The sequence below is a fragment of the Erythrolamprus reginae genome, chromosome 5 (assembly GCF_031021105.1).
Source record: "Erythrolamprus reginae isolate rEryReg1 chromosome 5, rEryReg1.hap1, whole genome shotgun sequence".
Taxonomy (NCBI): Eukaryota; Metazoa; Chordata; class Lepidosauria; order Squamata; family Dipsadidae; genus Erythrolamprus; species Erythrolamprus reginae.
This window is the reverse complement of record NC_091954.1, coordinates 72,501,692-72,520,858: the sequence shown is the minus strand read 5'-3', so window position 1 is coordinate 72,520,858 and position 19,167 is coordinate 72,501,692. Positions and strand designations below refer to the sequence as shown.

Here is a 19,167-nt window from a genome sequence, read left to right as displayed (position 1 = left end):
AAATCATACGGCACGAATTTGCGATATCAGTCCACCTGGTTTTCAACCGACAGACTGGGATTAAATCGAGGGGGGGAGGACACCCGAAGCATCTCAAAGCGTTCCCAACCGGCCCGAGCAGCAGGAAGTGCCCGGCCATTACGGTTTTGCGACTTTCGTTCACAATAAACAAGCTTTTCCCTCCTCGCTTCTTCCGATAGGCTGATCCCGGCTGGAAGGAAAGACGAAATGCCCATCAAACCAACCCAAGCCTTTAAAAACTTCAGAGACTCGTTTGGGGGGGAAGGGGGAGAAAAGTTCGCTTTCTGCCTCCCTTCGTAAAACCCGCGGTTAGAAACGATGGAGGGAGAAACCGCGAGCCCCTCCCGTCTCCCGCCCCACCCCCGCCAGGTAAGCATTCGGGCGCTTCGAGAACGGCACGTTCGCCACACAATCTCGAGGTTTGGGGGGGGTGAGCCCCTCGTGCGCGCGCTCCCCCGCCCCCTCTGAAAAGGTTTGCCCGGGAAAACGGCGCCTTTCGCTCTCCTGGCGCCCTCAGACCGTCGGCGAAGCGCTACCTCAGAATCGCTCAGTCTCGCCCCCCCCCCCCCACCCACAGCAGAGCCGCCGCTTTCAGGCATCCGGTGGCGCGGACTTTGGGCTTCCCGCCTCACGTGCGGCGCTCCGAGAGTTCCTCCGGCTTAAAAAGAAAGAAAAGAAGGAAAGAAAGAGAGAAAGTGTGTGTGGGAGGGGGGAGAAAAACCAAGCCCACCGCGCGAGCTTCGGGAGAGCCATCCGGGGCAGGGTGGGCGCGAAGCGAAGCCCAACGGAGCACGTGGCTACGTGTTTCTGGATGAGGTGGGGCTTGCTCGGCCGTGGCGCCGCTCGTTCATCTCTCTCTCTCCCTCCCTCCCTCTGTGTGTGTGTGTGAGTGTGTGTGTGAGTGTGTATGTGTTGCCTCCGTGTCCCGGCCGAGTCTCTCGCAGGCTAAACCGCTGTCCCGACCGCCCCCCCGCCGTCTGTCCCGGGCGAGGCAGGCGGCGGGACTGAGGACCCGGAGAGCTCTAGAGGGAGGGCTTGCGCGGAGCTGGGCTCGGCTCGGCTCCGCCCGTTCGCTTTACTCGCTGCCCGCCCGGCTGCGGGGCGCTGTTGTAAGCAGCTAAGGAGGAGCGGCTAAGCTGGGTTGGGCCGGCCGACGGCGGGGAGGTGCTGGCTTCCCGAGGGCTTCACTAGGTGGGTGGGTGGTAGGAAGGAAAGCAGGAGGGGGTGGCGGCCGCGGCGGCCTTGGCTTCCCTCCGACTCTTCCCCCTCCTGATAGGCGGACGATGAAGAAGCTATACATCGGCAACCTGAGCCCGGCCGTGACCGCCGAGGAGCTCCGGCAGCTCTTCGGCGACAGGAAGTTGCCCCTCACCGGGCAGGTCCTGCTCAAGTCCGGCTACGCTTTCGTGGACTACCCGGACCAGAACTGGGCCATCCGCGCCATCGAAACTCTCTCCGGTAAGCCTCAGGAAGCGCTGCGCTCGGGACTTGAGGGGAGACGGCGCGCGGCAGATACCTCTTCGCCTTGACCTCCCCTCGGCTGGCTCCTGGCCACTATGCCGCCCTCCGTCGGGATGGACCAGGCCCCTTGGAGCCGGCAGGGCAGCGAGGGTCTCGGGGAGAAGCCAGAGGTTGACGCAGGGGGTGTGTGAGCGGAGGGGGGGACTTTCCCTCGTTGGCTCCGCTCCCCCGCGAGAGACGGAGAAAAGGTGACCTGCTCCCCTCCCCCCCTGACCGAACCGAAGCGGTCCTTGATGCTCCTCGGAGGGCGGCGTGGCTTGCCAGAGTCTCTGAGCCGGTGCCCGCGCCTGAGGCGCCCTTTCCCATTCGCCTCTGAGCGCGCTGCGCTTCAGCGGGCGGCCCGGCATGCGAGGGAGGGATTTTTCGCTGATTTTTTTCTCCGATTTTATTGAGCGGCTCCCGAGCGCGGGGTACCGCTCCCTTTCGTTGGCCCGGCATCCGCTAGATCTGAGGCACCTTTCTACGAGGTGCCCTGTCCCAACTCGCCGGGAGCCCCGAGCAAAGAGCCCCAAATCTGCCCGGGGGCCCGGAGTGACGCGCAGCCCTCAGGCCGGCCAGTCACACCAGGGACGAGCAGAGCGCGGCTTGAATTGACGGAGGGGGGACGTTTGGGCCAGCCCCGGGAGGCAGACCCAGTCCAGCGGGTTGGAGCGGGCCGGCCTGGAGCGGACCGGTTGGAGTAAGTTGGCCCTTCCCTCACACGCGCACCTCGCCGCTTCGTTCCCCCGGCTGAATATTAGAGCCGGAGCCCAGGTGGGGCGAGTCCAGCTTGTTTTAAGCACCAGCCCTTTCGTGGGGCTGTTTTGTCTGCGGACTCAAAACTTTGCTATTGCTACACTTTGGGCAGAAGAAGTCTACCTGACTGGGCCGGCGGGAGAGGGGGAGGGAGGTCCGCGTGCGCACCAACGGAGCAGGCTCGGAGTCTCTTTGGGCTGAACCGCTGCGCTGGCGCAAGAATGCGTGTGAACGGTCCCAATTGTAGATCCTGACGGGCGGAAGGGCACCCGCTCCCCCGTCAGAGGTTTCCACGGGCATGGGATGGAGTAGTTTCTTTGGCCAAGTAGTTCACTTGAGGAAACAAAGACGGCTGCGTCCCCCTCCCCCAAACAGCATGCTTGAAATGCTTTCGAAGCCCCATTTCTGCTTTTAGGTTTTTTTTTAACTCCCAGAAGATGGCTTATTTGCTGTTTTCCTCCTCAAACTCCTCTCCTTTTCCGTTCTCTATCATCAACACCAGGGATCCCCCCCCCCCAAAAAAAAATTGATATGCCCGCAGTGAAGTTGCCTGAGATGCTTAGCAATCAGAACTCTCTATGGCACTTGGAAATGGATTGGTTTATTTTTTTATTTTTTTACTTTTAAGGTAAAGCAGAGTTGCATGGCAAGGTCATGGAAGTGGATTATTCGGTCCCAAAAAAACTAAGGTAAAAATACTTGTTCTTCCTGTTATTACAAAATTATTAGTAAGCTGGAGAAAAATAAGTGGGGAACGTTCCATCTTGAAGTTTAAACTGCAGTGATGAAAAAGACTTACGTTTTTGCTTTTGTTGTTGGAAAGTTGTTATTGTTTCTTGGAAATCACCAGAGTTTCCTCTGTATCATGTGGTTGTGACATACTGGTTTTTTTAAAAATAAACCTGATTATTCTTTCTAAAAGTCTTGATGCTGTAAAACAAATGTTACCTTACTTTAAAAAAAAAAAACTTTTTCAGGATTCTCAACTGAGACCCTGATTTTCCCAAGGATTAAGTTGTGTAGGTATTTTAATACCCAGACAGCCAGATGTAAAGATATGGCTATATATCCCTGGCCATATCTTTACATATATTAGCTCCATAAAATAAATATAAAAACAACTTTGCCTAAGAGGATGGGAACTGTAACTCAGCCTATCTGGGAGAAGTTGTACTCAAAGCTACTTCATTGCTTCCAAGCCTCAACTATGTGGGGAAGATTTATTTCTAAAAGCTTCTTTTATGTGACTTGTATAAACCATGTCTTATTTGTGGTACTTTTTCAAAAAGTAGTAATCAGTGGCAGAAATGTGAGTTACATGGGATGATACTAGTGTTTTCTAATTTGCTATTCTGGTTTTCCTATATTCTATGTTGGCATGATATTTTCCACTGTCCTAAAGTGACGCATATTCCAAAAAGTTGTCATGTTTTTTTATGAGAGGGCAGTGAAATTGTATGTTTTTAAATCATCATTTTAATGTGTTTTATTGATATTGTTAGATAATTGTTTCATTATATCTGTCCACACGGTTTTGAAAGGCTTTCACAAAGTTCTGCTCCATTCAAAGTTAATTTCCAAATTACTAAAACACTTGAATGAATGAATAGTGTTATTGGGTTTTTTAAAAAACTCTTTTAATTCTGTACATAAATTATTTAAAATTGTAAATTTTGTACTAGACCTTCCATAGCCAATTGGAAAACTGACTAGAGCCTCTGTTGCTCTGGAAAACTCTGCCTTTATATTGTTTTGTAATGAAATTAATAATTGTTTTGCACCTGGGTGTGTGAAATGATTTCCAATTTTCTGAAAAATCTTAATTTGCTGGTCTATAACTGAATAAAGATTTGATTTGATCTGATTTGATGATTTTAAGAGTATTCTTCATTCAGTTAGAGAACACCATACATTTCAACAGTATTTGAGTTTCTATTTAAGAAAAAGTGTCAATGTTTAAAAATGTAACATTAAAATTTAAATTCCTAAAATGTGTGGTACATGAATATGTTTTTTAAAGAAAATTGTCTTAAATCTAAATATAGTATAAAAAGTTGATTTCTAAAATATTGGTGTAATTGTTTTTCTTTGTTTCAAAGTGTTATCTAGTCACAAGCATAAAATAGCATTTAGCACATAAAATGTGCAATGTGATTCAGAACTTATCTGTTCATCAGTGTGACACTTCCCAAATAAGTTCAGTCTATTAGAACTTTTTTTTTAAACCCATACTTCTGGGTCCCATGATATGATACTTGCCTTTGTAATTACTTTTCTAAAGGAAGTTCAAAAAGTTATTGTAGTTGTATGCACACTCTCACAAAAGTAAGATTCATTGTACTTACTAAAATTGATATTTAGGAAAGCATGAATTGGGTTTTAGATTTAGTTGAAATATTTATAATCATTTTAATGCAAAAGTAACATGTTTGATGCTATATGGTCAGATTCTAGCATGATGCAATAAAATATAATTGCATATAACTGAAAATATTTTGAGTTATATGATAAAAATATTGCATCCAATTATACAAAGATATTTGTGCTGCCATGTGCTTTAAAATGGTAGGTTACAAAAATATGGGAATGTGAGAATTACACAGTTATTGCTACTAACCCTAATTGTTAAGTGCTGATTTTTGGGGGGGAAATTGTTGATGTTAATTGTATAAATTTGTCTTGTTTTTGTCCTTTATGTATTCTTAAAATTATCAAATTCACTCTTTATTGATTGCCCCAAAATTGTAACTATTTTGAATTATATTTTTTGATTACTCCAGTTAGAATTATTGTTTTCCGTCTAACCATGTAATTACAATGTTGTATGTTTGTCTAAACTTAAGAAAATTTATTCCATGCTTCAAAATTGAAGAACAGAATCTTTGATAATATTCAGTTGGAATATTACCATACTTTTGAGTTTAGTTAGAAGTTCAGGAGTCCTTAAAGTTTGCATTAACTTTTCTGAGGCACTCAAAATCCAAACCACTGTCCTTTGCTTAAGCTATTTTTAGATTTTTTTAAAAAAAGAGTTGATTGCAAGGCAGCTATTTTGATGAGATGCAAATATTGCCAAATTTAAGTAGGTTAGAAATATTATATACCTGAATAGGTTATTTTCGTGCTGTGGAAGTTAATATACATTAATCATTTTATTAAATAAAGATAAATTTTGTATTTGGGATGCATTCCAACATTGTTGATATTTGATAAGTATGGCACAAGAGTGTAAAATTTACAATTTTGTGTACTAAGCATGATTATTTATGTATTTTGTGTATTAAGCATGATTATTTAAATCTGACTAGATAAATAAAAATGATGTGTATTGTAGTGTTGTCTGGAAATAACTTGAAATATCACATTCTATAATAAAAGTGCCTACACAAAGCACCCACTAAAAACTAGAATTCTACTTAATTTTAATGAGCCCCAAATACTCAACATTTCTGTTTCAATACATATTTAATTAAAACAGAAATCTTCAGGTACCTTATAGGCAAATGAATGTATTGGACACAAGACAGTTTTGAGCTTGAGTACCTTCAGGCAGATTATCTGTCGAAATAATGCCATAATCAGAATTAGGGGTTTTGTTCAGCAGAACTTATTTCACAATATAGTACCATAGTTAGTCTTTTAGATGCTGCTGAATCCTAACTTCATCGTTGTCTACTTCAATTACATATTTCTCATTCAACACATTAGATGGGATCTATGAGTCAGGATATATAAATACTGTATATGTATTATATGAATTGTAAAGAGAAGTCTTATATAGTATAATTTTTCTTGGTGGTGTAGGTATGAATTAAGTTTGAATGTTCACTTTCCATTTTCAAAATTAATTTTAGCACTGCGTTTTTTATAAGAATCATCTAAGCTTTGAAAACAGTTGCAGAACATGATAATACTGAAGATAGGGTCAAATAGCCAAAGACCATTTGCTCACAAATTTTAAAAGACAATTTTTCTGTCTTGTAGTTTTAACAGTATTTTAGAGAGTATATATTCATGTTTTGCCTTCACTATATATTACATTTGTGGAGAAGACTAGTAGTATACAGTATATCAATTCTCAATATCTGTTTTAAAATAAAATGAAGCAGAACATTTAATTAGGTGAAGAAATCATTTGTTCAATAACTTTATCAATTAAAATAAGTATATATAGAATAATTATTGGAATGGAACAATCTATATAACTATTGTCTTTCTAATTTTGATTTCACACTTTTTAATGGAAATTTCAGTGATATATTCTAAATTTATATGAGATGCAGTTATAGGGAGTTTTTGTAGAAACTAAAATGTATGTATTTTAAAAAGACTTAAAATTGAAAAATATTGCAAAATATTAAAACAGCTTATTTAACATGTAAAATCCTAATGAAATATTTAATTTAAAAATAATATTATCAGTAAGAGCTTCATAGTCTCTGTCCTAAAAAAACCCATTACATGTAATTTATTGAAATATTTGAAAGAGTCATATTTGGTTTCTAGTTAATTCATATGAACAGGAAAAAAAAATTTAATCATCTGGATTTTGTTGCTTCTGTGAGTCACTTTCACAGTAGTGTCTGAATGAAAAATAACCAGCATCGTAAAAGAACCTGAGAGATCTAGAGAGATTTAGAAAGTTGTGAAAGAAATAGTTGCTGAATATTGGGTCAAAGAGTAAAGAGACATAAAGAATTACTAAAGAGGGAACATAAAGAGAAGTCATAGTTTCAACTTAATCTGTGATACAAACTGTCACAAAATAATTTAGTTTGCATGATGATTTTCAGGATTGTAAACTATGATGTCTCTGTTGTTGGGCTTTTCAAATGCAAGGTAAACAAAGAAGCAATAATAGATACTGGGAAAGGATTTAGAAAGACCAAGTTAGTGGTCTTCAAATTATGTGGGAATTCTGGGGGAAAGAGTTTTGTCTGACACCTTAGTTGAAAAATGAATGGAATGAAATGATTTTTTCCCCATCCTTATTTCTAATAAAGACTTGCCGAATGTGCTGAGAATGACCACATTATTTATATATTGTTTTAAGTGGTGTGATATAAATGTTACTAATTTTTAAATGTCTCTTACGAATATGAATTACTCCATTTCATAAAGATGCGGTTGATATGCCTTTTAAGATTAATAAATCACTGTGGACACAAGGGATATTTTTCAGAAATGATAGCTTTGCTGTATACAAATATTTATAATAACCTTAAAGTCATTACACTCCATTTTATTAATTATCTCAGTAAAGATGGGAACTATTTTGTGTGTGTCTGGATGGAGCTTCAAACAAGTATTATAAGATGGAATAGAAGATGTATATGCATAGCCTCTAGTGCAGTGATTTTCAACCTTTTTTGAGCCAGGGCACATTTTTTACATTTATAAAACCCTGGGGCACATTGAGCGGGGGGGGGGGGGGGCTATGTGGCTAAAAAAAAGTTTGGGCAAAAATTTTTTCTCTCTCTCTTCCTCCCCTTTGCTCTATTTCTTTCTCCCTCCCTCTTTCTCTCCCTTCCTCCCTCTTTCTTTCTCTCTCCATCCCTTTCTTTCTCTTCCTTCCTTCCTCTTTTTTGCTCTTTCTCTCCCTCCCTCCGTCTCTGTCTTTCTCTCTCCCTCCTTCCCTCTTTCTCTCCCTTTCTTGCTTTCTTTCTCTCTTGCTCTCTTTCTCTCTTTCTCTTGTTCTCTTTCTCTCTCTTCCTTTCTCTCTCTCTCTTTTGTTCTCTTTCTCTCTCTCGCTCTTTCTCTTGCTTTCTCTCTCTCTCTCTCTTGCTTTCTTTCTCTCTTGTTTTCTTTTTCTCTGAGCTTTGCGGCACACCTGACCATGTCTCGCGGCACACTAGTGTGCCGCGGCACACAGGTTGAAAAACACTGCTCTAGTGGGAAGAAAAAGAAGCTGGCAGGAATGTTTTCCTTTAGTCCAAATGAAAAGTCTATTGATTATAGGGATAAACAAGTGAACAAGGAAAAGGAAAACTAGAAGAGGGAAAAAAACACAGAATAACATTTGCCCACAATTGAGGGGAGAGAAAGGAAGGACTCCATCTTCCGTTTCGGCACGATTGAAGATTTTTAGTCTAACCTCTTAGATGTAATTGTAACTGATGATGTTACCGAAATTAAGTAACACACCCATGAAATGCGTTTCTTCTGGTCAAAAGGAATCATAGAAGGAAGAAATTGCTACTTCTGAACGGATACAAACTGATTAGATGTTTCTAGAGTAAAGACTGTATCCAGTAGGTATAGAGAGGGAGATATTTTAGACTTTATTAAAGACAGACATTCTTGTTTTATAAACATTATTATCTTTTTGTTTGTTTGTTTGTTGGTTTGTTTGTGGAATGCACTCCTGCCTTTCAATGTCCTGTGTTTCATTTTTGTATTTACCTGTTCCATTTCTGTAATGTGCTGCTGATGGAGTTTCTTGCTTTATAAAAGAACGTTTGTGTAGATAACGGACGACATAAAATTTGTATATGTCAATTACTCCTATAAGCATCTATATCAAAGGCAACTCTGGGATTTTGTTTTGTTTTTGACTAATTCAAAAGTGAATTTTCCAAAAAGGAAAAAGGATGCAGTGTGACGTTTAATATTAAGCTAGGTTTTAGAATGCCTTCTCAGCAGATTTGTCACCAGCCATCAGAAATTGGAATTTCTTCTCTCTCTTTTTTTAACTTTTTCCATCTTCTTTTGATTGACACTGAAGTGATTTGTTATTCGTACTATCTTAATTTGAACTTGCATCAACTTTCCTATATTATATAAATATAAATAAATATGGCTCACTCTGAAAAAAGATCAAGGTCTTCCACTGATCTCTGTGACTCAGATTGAACTCATGCCATTTAGTCAAGATTTACGCCTGCCCTTTGCCTGAGCTCATGAAAGTGACCCTGTCTTTTATCTGAAATACCTTCTCTTGTGTTTCCCTTTGACATCATATCTTTTTCAGTGGCAGTCACCCTTGTAATAGTGCTCTCTTTGAGGATTTAAATGGCATGACTCAGGTTTGTCCAGAATCATGAGACTGCTTTGCTCATTACATTTTACTGTAATCTACTTGGGGTACTTTTTGTTCATTAATCTGTAAGAAATCATGCTAGCCCTTTCTTTGAAACTACGCAGACTATCCACAAAAGGCTATTCTTTCAAATGTAAATCAAATGCCGTATCATTTTTCAAATGCTAAAGCTGACTCCCAGTGCTGATAAATGTGTTTGTTATTCAAGTGTGAATTATTCATTCAGCCATATTTCTAATCTTGGACAATCCAAGCCCAGTCCACAGCAAACCATACCTAGGGATGAGTTAAAATGGAATACTTCATCAAAAAGGAGTCACATTGAAAAGCCTCACATTTACTCCTCTAATAATCCTTTGGTAATGAATCAAAAAGGATTCAGAATATTTGCCTATTTAAGTTCTTCTTTTTGCCTCCAGGATATTATCTCCCTCACATATAAGATAAAGATAAGATAAATGTAGACACTGCTGGTAAAGAATATAAGCAGTGTCTTGATAGGATAAGACTCCTGAACAATCTAGCACAGCAGCTTGTTCTTGCCATGATTAGTGAAACACACAAGGAATTTAATCTCTCAACAATGACTTTCATTGAAGTCACATGGCCATAAAGACTAATAATCATTGATCCACACAATTTAAATTAATTGTTACAAGCCAGCCAAACTGATAGGTGGCACCACACATCTTGTAGCAAATTCTAAAGCTTGACTATATGTTGTGTAAAAAACCAACATTTCCTTTTGACTGTCCTTATTCTTCCAGGATTCAATTTCATTGGATGACACAGTTCACTGACAGAGTTCATAATTTAATCAGAAGTTCTCTCCCCCCCCTGTCAGCCCCTAAAACCTAATCTCATCACACAGTATCAGAAGATGCTCAAATCAGTGGAGAATATTTCAGAGTTGAAATTCACACTGAGATGTTTTCAATCAAGTATAGGTAGATCTCATTTAGAGACCAAATTGGGATTCGCAACTTAAAGTGAAGTGAAACCAGGACTCTGGCTCTTGCTTCAGCTTTTCTTCGTTTTACTGACCCACAATGGTCATAAGTGTGAGGATTGGTCATAAAGTTACATTACTGTCACAATTGTGAGTGGTTGCTGAATGAGGCAGTTCCTAAATGAAAGCATACTGTATCTGTAGGTTCAAACTCTGGATTGCCATCACCTACCTAGATAGTGGTTGATCCTTTGGGAGAGAAATAGTAGAAGAGGGATTCCTGTATTGGCTGACATCTGTAAGGAAATTCAGTCAGATCATTAACTACACTCTTTGTAGTTGTTTTTTTTAATGAAGTTAGCAGGCAGTCCTAACTATCTCCTAGATTGGTGATGGCGAATCTTTTTTTCCTTCGGTGCCGAAAGCATGCACGTGTGTACAATCGCACACGTGTGCGTGACCACCTCCATAATTTAATGCCCCCCATGTTCCACACCCCCTTGTGCATGCACATGTGACTCCTCCATGTTTCCCCGTTCCCTATGCATGACCCCCCTGCTGCCCCATTTCCTGACTTCTGGTGGGCCCAGTAGGCCCGCTTTTTGCCCTTCCCAGGCTTCAGATGTTTTCTTGGAGTCTGGGGATGGCAAAATGTCCTTCCCACCCTTCCAGAGGCTGAAAACGTCCTCACAGAGCTTCTGTGCCAGCTGAAAATCAGATGACATGTGTGCCCATGCATGCTCGAACTGAGCTAGGGCAACTGCTCTCGTGTCGGCAGATATAGCTCCACGTGCCACCTGTGGCACGCGTGCCATAGTTTCACCATCATGGTCCTAGATGATATGCAGAAATTGCTTTAGCATTCTTCTCTGCGAGTCTGGATTATTCTGCACCAGAGATACTAACAACCATGTAATTCTGCCACCCAAATCACAATAAATATTTTAGCTCCAACCATGGAAGAAGTAGAGTTTACTATTTTCTGGTTAACTCCAGAGGTGCACATAGATTTCTATCACAATGCAATGTCCACTCAAGCTAATTCTGTCAGGCAGCCTTTTGGCACCTTTCAATCCCTTTCAATTTTACTCCTGTTGGTAAAAATGTTCTTCCTTACTTAATAGTATACTTAATTTATATGCTGCCCCAAATCCCCGGAGAGGGGTGGCATATCAGCCAATCAATCAATCAATCAATCAATCAAACAAACAAATAAATATCCAGAATTGAAATGATCTAAGCTAAAATTTTAGCATTCAGTTCTAGTACCCTGAATTATATGTTTCCTTGGAACAATTCCTGTGATTTGTAGTTTCATAAGTAGATAATTTTGCCGCCCAGCTTCATATTTTAAGCTGAAGAATAGAGAGAGTGCTTTTGCCATATGAAACTTGTAACATTACAAGAAAGACATTTCCGTTCAGTTTTAAAAAAAGACTTTTAACCAGTTAGTAATATGAAGAGCCATTTTCTCCTGTAGCAATAACTGAGAAAAATCTATATTCTCATTTATACCTTCTCCCCAAAGAGACAAGATTACCATATTTTTTGGAGTATAAGAGGTACATTAGTTTTGGGGGAGGAAAATAGGAAAAAGACTCAACTGGCTAGTGTCCTTAGCCAACACATTATTTTATCAATTGGTTAGGGTTTTTTAAAAAACTTTATTCGGAGAGAGTAACAATGAAAAAGCTTGCAATCCAGTAAGAGCTGGGAACATCATTAGCACCTGGAAAGAAGCATTCAGAGCAAATAGAGCAATGGAAAAAACCTTGCAAAGACTTAGGGCTTGGAAAACATTCTTTGCAGAGAGTAAACAGTTAAAGAGCTTGCAAGCCAATAAGAGCTAGGAACATTGTTAGCACCTGGTTAGGGCTGGAATGAAACTTATTCAGAGCAAGTTAGAGCATTGAAAAACCCCCTGCAAAAGGCTTAGAGCTTAGAAAACATTCTTCACAGAGAGAAACAATGAAAGAGTCTGCAAGGTAAGAGCTGGGAAGATCGTTAGCAGCTACTTAGGGCTAGTGGGGTATCTATTCAGAGATACTATTCAGGGATACTATTCAGAGTATCAGACACACCCAAATTATCAGCCTCTTTTAGGGAGGAAAAAGGCGTGTCTTATACTCTGAAAAATATGGTATATAAACTCTGAAAATTCACTGTCAGTCCAGAGCTATTCTTAATCCTACTTGTTGTAGGATTTTAATATCCTCAGCGAACATAGAATATTGGATTCTGAACACCACTGAAGTATCTTTTGCTGGTATGCCAGCAAAAATGAACAAAGAGGGACCAGTTGAACCAAAAATGAATGAAATAATTTTCTTCATTTTTACTCTTTAGAAGAACGGGATTGTAAATTGTTTCAATTGTAGGTAGAAATTTCACACTATTTATGTAAAACATTTACATAGCCATCTATCTTCTAACCAGCGCTGGGTGGTTCCTAATAGAAAGTTAAAACAACACATAAAATTACATTAAAACTATAAAATTAAACAGATTAACACATTAAAACACTGAGAATAACAAAGATGTAGTGCCAAGTCAAACTTCAAACGTGCAATTATCCAATCTTATCCCAATGCCTGGGGAGAACTGGAACCAGGTCTTCAAAGCTTTATGGAAGCTTTCTGCTGGAGCCCAGGGTTGATGACAGCACTACCAAATGAAATTTGAGGCTGTCGCTCTCCAGATCTCTCCAGAATATACCATGTTGGTGGAAAATTTAGAGGGTTGCCTTCTCTGTACTTATGCAAAATAGCATATTATGGAAGTCATGAGCTTGCAGATCTTAAGAACATTCCTGCATGTTAATGTATTAATATCATTGGTCCCATTGCATGGAATGGTTTCTTTCAATAGTGCAAAATGCATTTTTGAAGCCTGATTTGCTGAATCCATATTACAATTCAATTTGAGACTTATGGAATTCTGAATGCCAGCATGGAGCAGGCTGCAGCTATGCTTACCTGAAAAAAAATATTTGTAGGGATCACTAAGCAACTCTAGCATATATTTATTTATTTATTTATTACTTAGATTTGTATGCCGCCCCTCTCCGAAGACTCGGGGCGGCATACAAATATTCAGACCCTTAAACACTTGGAATGAAGGCATCAAATATATTCTAGTAGATTTCGGTGAAAATTCATTATATAACAATATATAAACAAATACAATGATTCAGAAAGTATTCAGACTCCTTTCACTTTTGCATTTTGTTTTGCTGGAACCTGATTCTACAGTTGTTGAAATTCAGTTTTTTTCTCATTAATCTACACTCATTACCACATAATGATGAAGTGAATACAGAATTTTAGAAATGTCTGCAAAGAAAACATTGGACTATCACACTGGTATAAATATTCAGAACCTTTGCAACATTTGAAATTTAGCTTTGGTGTCTCCCATTTCTCTTGATAGTTGCTGATGTGTTTCTACACCTTCTACACCTATGGCAGTGATGGCAAACCTTTTTTCCTCTGGTGCCAAAAAAGAGAGGAAAGAGAAGGGAGTGACAGAGTGAGAGGAAGAAAGCAAGAGAGAGAGAGAGAAAGCAAGAGAGAGAAGAGTGGAAGAAGAGAGAGAAATGATAGAAAAAAGGGGAGAAAAAAGAAATGAGAAAATGATTGAGGCAGAGAATGACAGGAAAGAGAGAGAAACAGAGAGAGAAGTGACTCTTGATTTAAAGCATATGGTAAAAGCACTTAAATAATAACAGGAAAAAAAACCCAGCCCTCGCCTGTTTTTATTAATAGTTATGTTTTTGGTTTTGCTGGTTGTTTTAGTTTTAATAGTAATAGATTTTGGTTTTGTTTTATTATTAATTTCTTTTAATAAAAAGGAAGGGGTTTGTTTGTTTGTTTGTTTATACTTCTATGTCACCCAGTCCCAAGGGGACTGCCACTCAGACACTATATTTTTCCGCCCACACCGGGAAAAAAATTAGAGGGAACATTGGAACAAGGGCTTTAATAAGAGAGTTGACCAAGACATCTGATGGTCACACTGACTGAACTCCAGAGGTCTTGTATGGAGATGGGGTAGATTTCCAGAAGGGCAACCGCCATTGCAGCCCTCCATTGATCTGGGTTTTATGGTAGACTGGCTAGACAGAAGCCTCTCCTCAGTGCAAAACATATGAAAACCCACTTAGAGTTTGCAAAAGAGCACCTGAAGGACTCACAGACTGTGAGGAATAAGATTCTCTGGTCTGATGAAACTAAGATTGAACTGCTGGGCCTCAGTTCTAAATGTTATATCTAGAGGAAACCAAGCACCACTTATCACCTGCCCAATATCACCCCAAAAGTGAAGCATAATGATGGCAGCATCATGCTATGGGGTTGTTTTTCAGCAGCAGAGACTGGGAGACTGCTCAGGGTTGAGGGAAAGGTGAATGGAGCAAAGTAAGGGATATCCTTAAAGAAAAACCTCTTCCACAGTGCTCAGGCTGGCTGAAGGTTCACTTTCCAATATGACAACAATCTTAATCACACAGCCAAGACAACACAGGAATCGCTTAGGGACAACTCTGAATGTCCTAGAGTGGCCCAGCCAGAGCCTTGACTTGAATTCTATTGAACATCTTTGTAGGGACCTGAAAATGGCTGTCCACCCATGGTCACCATCCAACCTGATTGAGCTTGAAAGGATTTGCAAGAAAGAATGGCAGAAAATCCCCCAACCGCAGCATTGCAAAAACACCGAAGTCCTTGAAAGCCCACCTCCAGACTTCGGTGTTTTTGCGAAGCTGCGATTTTGCTGAGACTTCCCTCTGTGGGAAACCCCACCTCCGGACTTCCGTTGCCAGAGAAGCGCCTGTTTTTGTGATGCTGGGGTTCCCCTGCTGGGATGCCTCTGCAGCATCGCAAAAATTCGGAAGTCTGGAGGTGGGGTTTCCCATGGAAAAGCCTCAGGGGAATCCCAGCAGCGCAAAAACGGGTGCTTTGCTGGCAATGGAAGGTCCGGAGGTGGGGTTTCCCAACAAGGGGAGCCTTCGCCTGGCAATGGAAGTCCAGAGGTGGGGTATCCCAGTGGCAGCGGTGGGTTTGTAAGGTGAAAATAGTTCGGAAGAAGAGGCAAAAAAATCTTAAACCCCGGGTTCGTATCTTGAAAAGTTTGTATGGTGAGGGGTTCATAAGACGAGGTACCATTGTATTTGCCAATGAAATACTATACAGAAAACAAAACAACCTCATTGAGGTGAGAAGTAGAATTTGAAATTCTTTGAAATAGGAAAGGTGCTGAAAAGACTGGTTCTTTGCTTTATAACAAAGAGTGACATTTCTCTCTAATTTCATGAAGAACTTATTCAGCCAATACTAACTGAAACTTCATATTATTAATAATAAATGCCAATTACCAAGCATCATTTTGATTATGTGGCCATGTGGATGCTGCAGTTGTTATAAGTGTGAAAAATGTTATTGTTTCCAGTGCTGTTGTAACTTAAAATGGTTAGTGAATGAATGGTTATAAGTTGAGGACTACCTGTAGTGTTAACAAATGACCAACCTTTAAGGCTGCTGCAGGCTATGGTCCCAAATTTTTATAAGTGGACAAAACAAATTCTTTGTGAGCATGTATAGAAGCCTAACACTATAGGCCACTGAAGTAGAATTTTAAATTTCTGGATTATGAATCTCTATTTGGTATCTGAATAGGTATCACTTCACTAAATAGTTTGGCTATGGGTAATAACTTTATGAAAGCGATAAGCACATAAATATATACAAAACTAAGCAAGGTTCCAGTTTAAGGTTGTACTTATTTATCAATTATGTAGAGGTACACATGTATTTCCTGAAGTCTGCTGTTGAAATTGCGGTGAAAATTACTACAATCTTGATGGAACTTCACCAGGGCCTCCTGCCATTAAACCGGATAATAAAGATGTCATCAATGTTCTTCAAGTAGTGAAAAGAGCTTTTGGAATCAGAACTGAGAGAATATTGTTAGCTGAATAATTATTGTTCCAAGCCATCACAAAGATGTTAGTGTATTATGGGGATGTGTGAGTTCCTGTGGCAATGCCACTGATTTAGAGAGGTACATGCAGTCCAAAGCTGAATTAATTCTGAATGGGTAAATGTGATATGGCAGAGTTTGCTGGCTCTATATTGTGTAAGCAATTATTAGATTTCTTATTTCATCTGCATAAAAGACATTGGTATAAACTGCTTCAGTGCAATTGATGTTCAGGGTGATTCTTATGGCATATTGACAGTGAATATTATTTTTTTCAAAAAGTGATTTTCCATGTATGACTTGGAGTGTTGATGCCATAAGACTTGAAGAATGGATTCTGTGTAATTAGATACCTATGTTTCTTTCCAGAAGCCAGTGTTACATACTGTATTTTTCTGTGTATAAGACACACCTTTTTCCTCCCTAAAAGAGGCTGATAATTTGGGTGCGTCTTATACTCTGAATGTAGCTCCCCCTCCACTCTAACTAGCTGCTAATGATCTTCCTAGCTCTTACCATGCAGGCTCTTTTATTGTTTCTCTGTGAAGAATGTTTTCCGAGCCCTAAGTCTTTGCAGGGTTTTTTTTTTCCATTGCTCTGACTTGCTCTGAGTAAGTTTCTTTCCAGCCCTCACCAGGTGTTAACAATGTTCCCAGCTCTTATCGGCTTTCAAGCTCTTTCATTGTTACTCTCTGCGAAGAATGTTTTCCAAGCCCTGTCTTTGTAGATTTTTTTCCATTGCTTTACTTGCTCCAGATGTTTCTTTCTAGCCCTTACCAGGTGCTATAAATGTTCCCAAGCTCTTTCATTGTTACTCTCTGTGAGGAATGTTTTTCAAACCCTGTCTTTGTAGGGGGTTTTTTTCATTGCGTTACTTGCTCCGAATATTTCTTTCCAGACCTAACCGGGTGCTAACAATGTTCCCAGCTCTTACCAGCTTGCAAGCTCTTTCATTGTTACTCTCTGCGAAGAGGAATGTATTCCAAGCCCAAAGTCTTTGCAGGGTTTTTTCCATTGCTCTACTTGCTCTGACTGTTTCTTTCCAGGTGCTAATGATGTTCCCAGCTCTTTACTGGCTTGCAAGCTCTTTCATTGTTACTCTCTCTGAATAAGGTTTTTTTTAAAGCCCTAACCAGGGGATAAAATAATTTGCTGAAGCTGACCAGGCTAAGGACACTACCTAGAGGAATACCTGGTAAGCAGATTCTCTTCCCTATTTTCCTCCGCAAAAACTAAGGTGCGTCTTATACTCTGATAATACAGTAGTTTTGTTTAGGGAGTGATTTTATCCCCCAATTTTCTATCTAGTGTAAAAAATCATGGTGGTGGTGGGGATGGACGATGACAGGAGTGTCCAATGTAGTTGTATTAGTGAATATGTACACTGCCTTGATGTGTCAGTTAAAGAGTGGCATAGAAATAGTAGCATACAAACACAATAACTGAATTAAGCGATGAATAAAATATAAACATCATTGGTCACTAGTCTTTTTTAAAAGATGTAGTCTGGCCTTGAAAAAAAGAAGGTGTAGTTTTCTATATGTGCTACGTCTATATGTACAATCTCCCAATTGTGCCTTAACTTGGTGACTTTCCAGTTGATTTAGCCACTTTGCCTCCACTGCATTTTAATGCAAATTTGCTTACATATTCTCTGATATCAACTTGTTGCCCTATGTGAAAATAGCTTTTGGAAAGTTTTCCTTTTTAAATTTTAAGGCACTACTTCATTCGTGAGAAAAATCTGTAAATAGCAGCGGGATCTAGATTCTGGCATCCATATCTTTAGTAGCAACAGCCCTTATATACCACTTCACAGCACTTTACACCCCTCTCTAAGCGGTTTTCAGCATATTGCCCTCAACAATCTGGGTCCTCATTTTACCAATCTTAAAAAGATATAAGGCTGTGTCAACCTCGAGTTGATGAGACTCGAACTGCCAAACTGCAGTCAGTCAGAAGAAGAAGCCTACAATATTGCATTTTAACCATTGCGCCACCAGGGCTGTAATCTGCATTGCGTATATGGACTTTTTCAAGGCTCCTCATTATCTGGATTCTATTATTCTATTGTTGGTTATCAATGCTGATATATGTATTTTGATGCATGGTACCAGCCCTGTATTTATTATATATTGTAGAGGAATCCTGATAGCCAAAGGTTAGTAGAGCAGTACTTTAACAATGAACTGAAGTCTGTGTAAGAGTGGTAGTGGAGAGTTCACATTATGGTTTTGTTCAGCTGCTGAGTATGAATATTTGAAATGTGATATTTATCTGAATTCTTCACAGTGTCATATCTGATGATATGCATACAATCGAAAGGAACATTAAATAGTCAAAAATTAAAAAGCAACTTGGTAAAAAAAATAGTCTTGCTTTTGTTCATGAACTGTAAAGAAATAATGTATTGTAACTCTTTATTAGCTTAAAATAACTAATCTTGCTTTATGTAAAAGTTTATGATATGTTTAACATGTAATAGGAACTTGAAAATGGTTTCTAAACATAATTTCTATGAAATTGCATTTCTTTAGCTTGAAAGAAGTGTACCTGACTCTGAAAAACCATTACTATAAAGATATTTATAGAATAATAGCTACTCCAAGACCAAACAATCTTTAACTTTGCTATTTATCTATCTATCTATTTATTTATTTACTTACTTACTTACTTACTTACTTACTTACTTACTTACTTACTTACTTACTTTTTAAAATTGGACCATTGTTTTTAATGTTCTCTGGTATTACTTTTAAACGCTGCTGGCTTTATTAATTTCTGAAGATCAACATCCATCACCATTACTCTGGTGTCAGCATAAAACAGACAAACAAATAACGCAAATTGGGACCTTGAAATAAATTTTAGTAAGCAAAGAAGCAGCTTATAGAGGAAATATTTAGTGTAGATCTTATTTTATCAG

At 39.6% G+C, this 19,167-nt stretch overlaps 1 protein-coding gene across 17 annotated transcripts in view; it reads left to right on the top strand.

Moving 5' to 3' along the window:
- The first annotated feature begins 330 nt into the window (after nt 1-330).
- Nucleotides 331-19,167, top strand: part of IGF2BP2 (insulin like growth factor 2 mRNA binding protein 2) — an 81,242-nt gene continuing 62,405 nt past the window's right edge. For 2 of the 17 annotated variants that reach the window (XM_070753103.1, XM_070753102.1), the window contains exons 1-3: nt 822-837; nt 1,298-1,479; nt 2,906-2,966. In XM_070753103.1, coding sequence (XP_070609204.1) covers nt 833-837; nt 1,298-1,479; nt 2,906-2,966 — 248 coding nt within the window. In that variant the 5' untranslated portion in view covers nt 822-832. Of the gene's footprint in view, nt 391-714; nt 1,480-2,140; nt 2,222-2,905; nt 2,967-19,167 lie in introns of those variants that run through there. The other 15 variants (XM_070753117.1, XM_070753119.1, XM_070753114.1 and 12 more) reach the window with 13 other exon arrangements.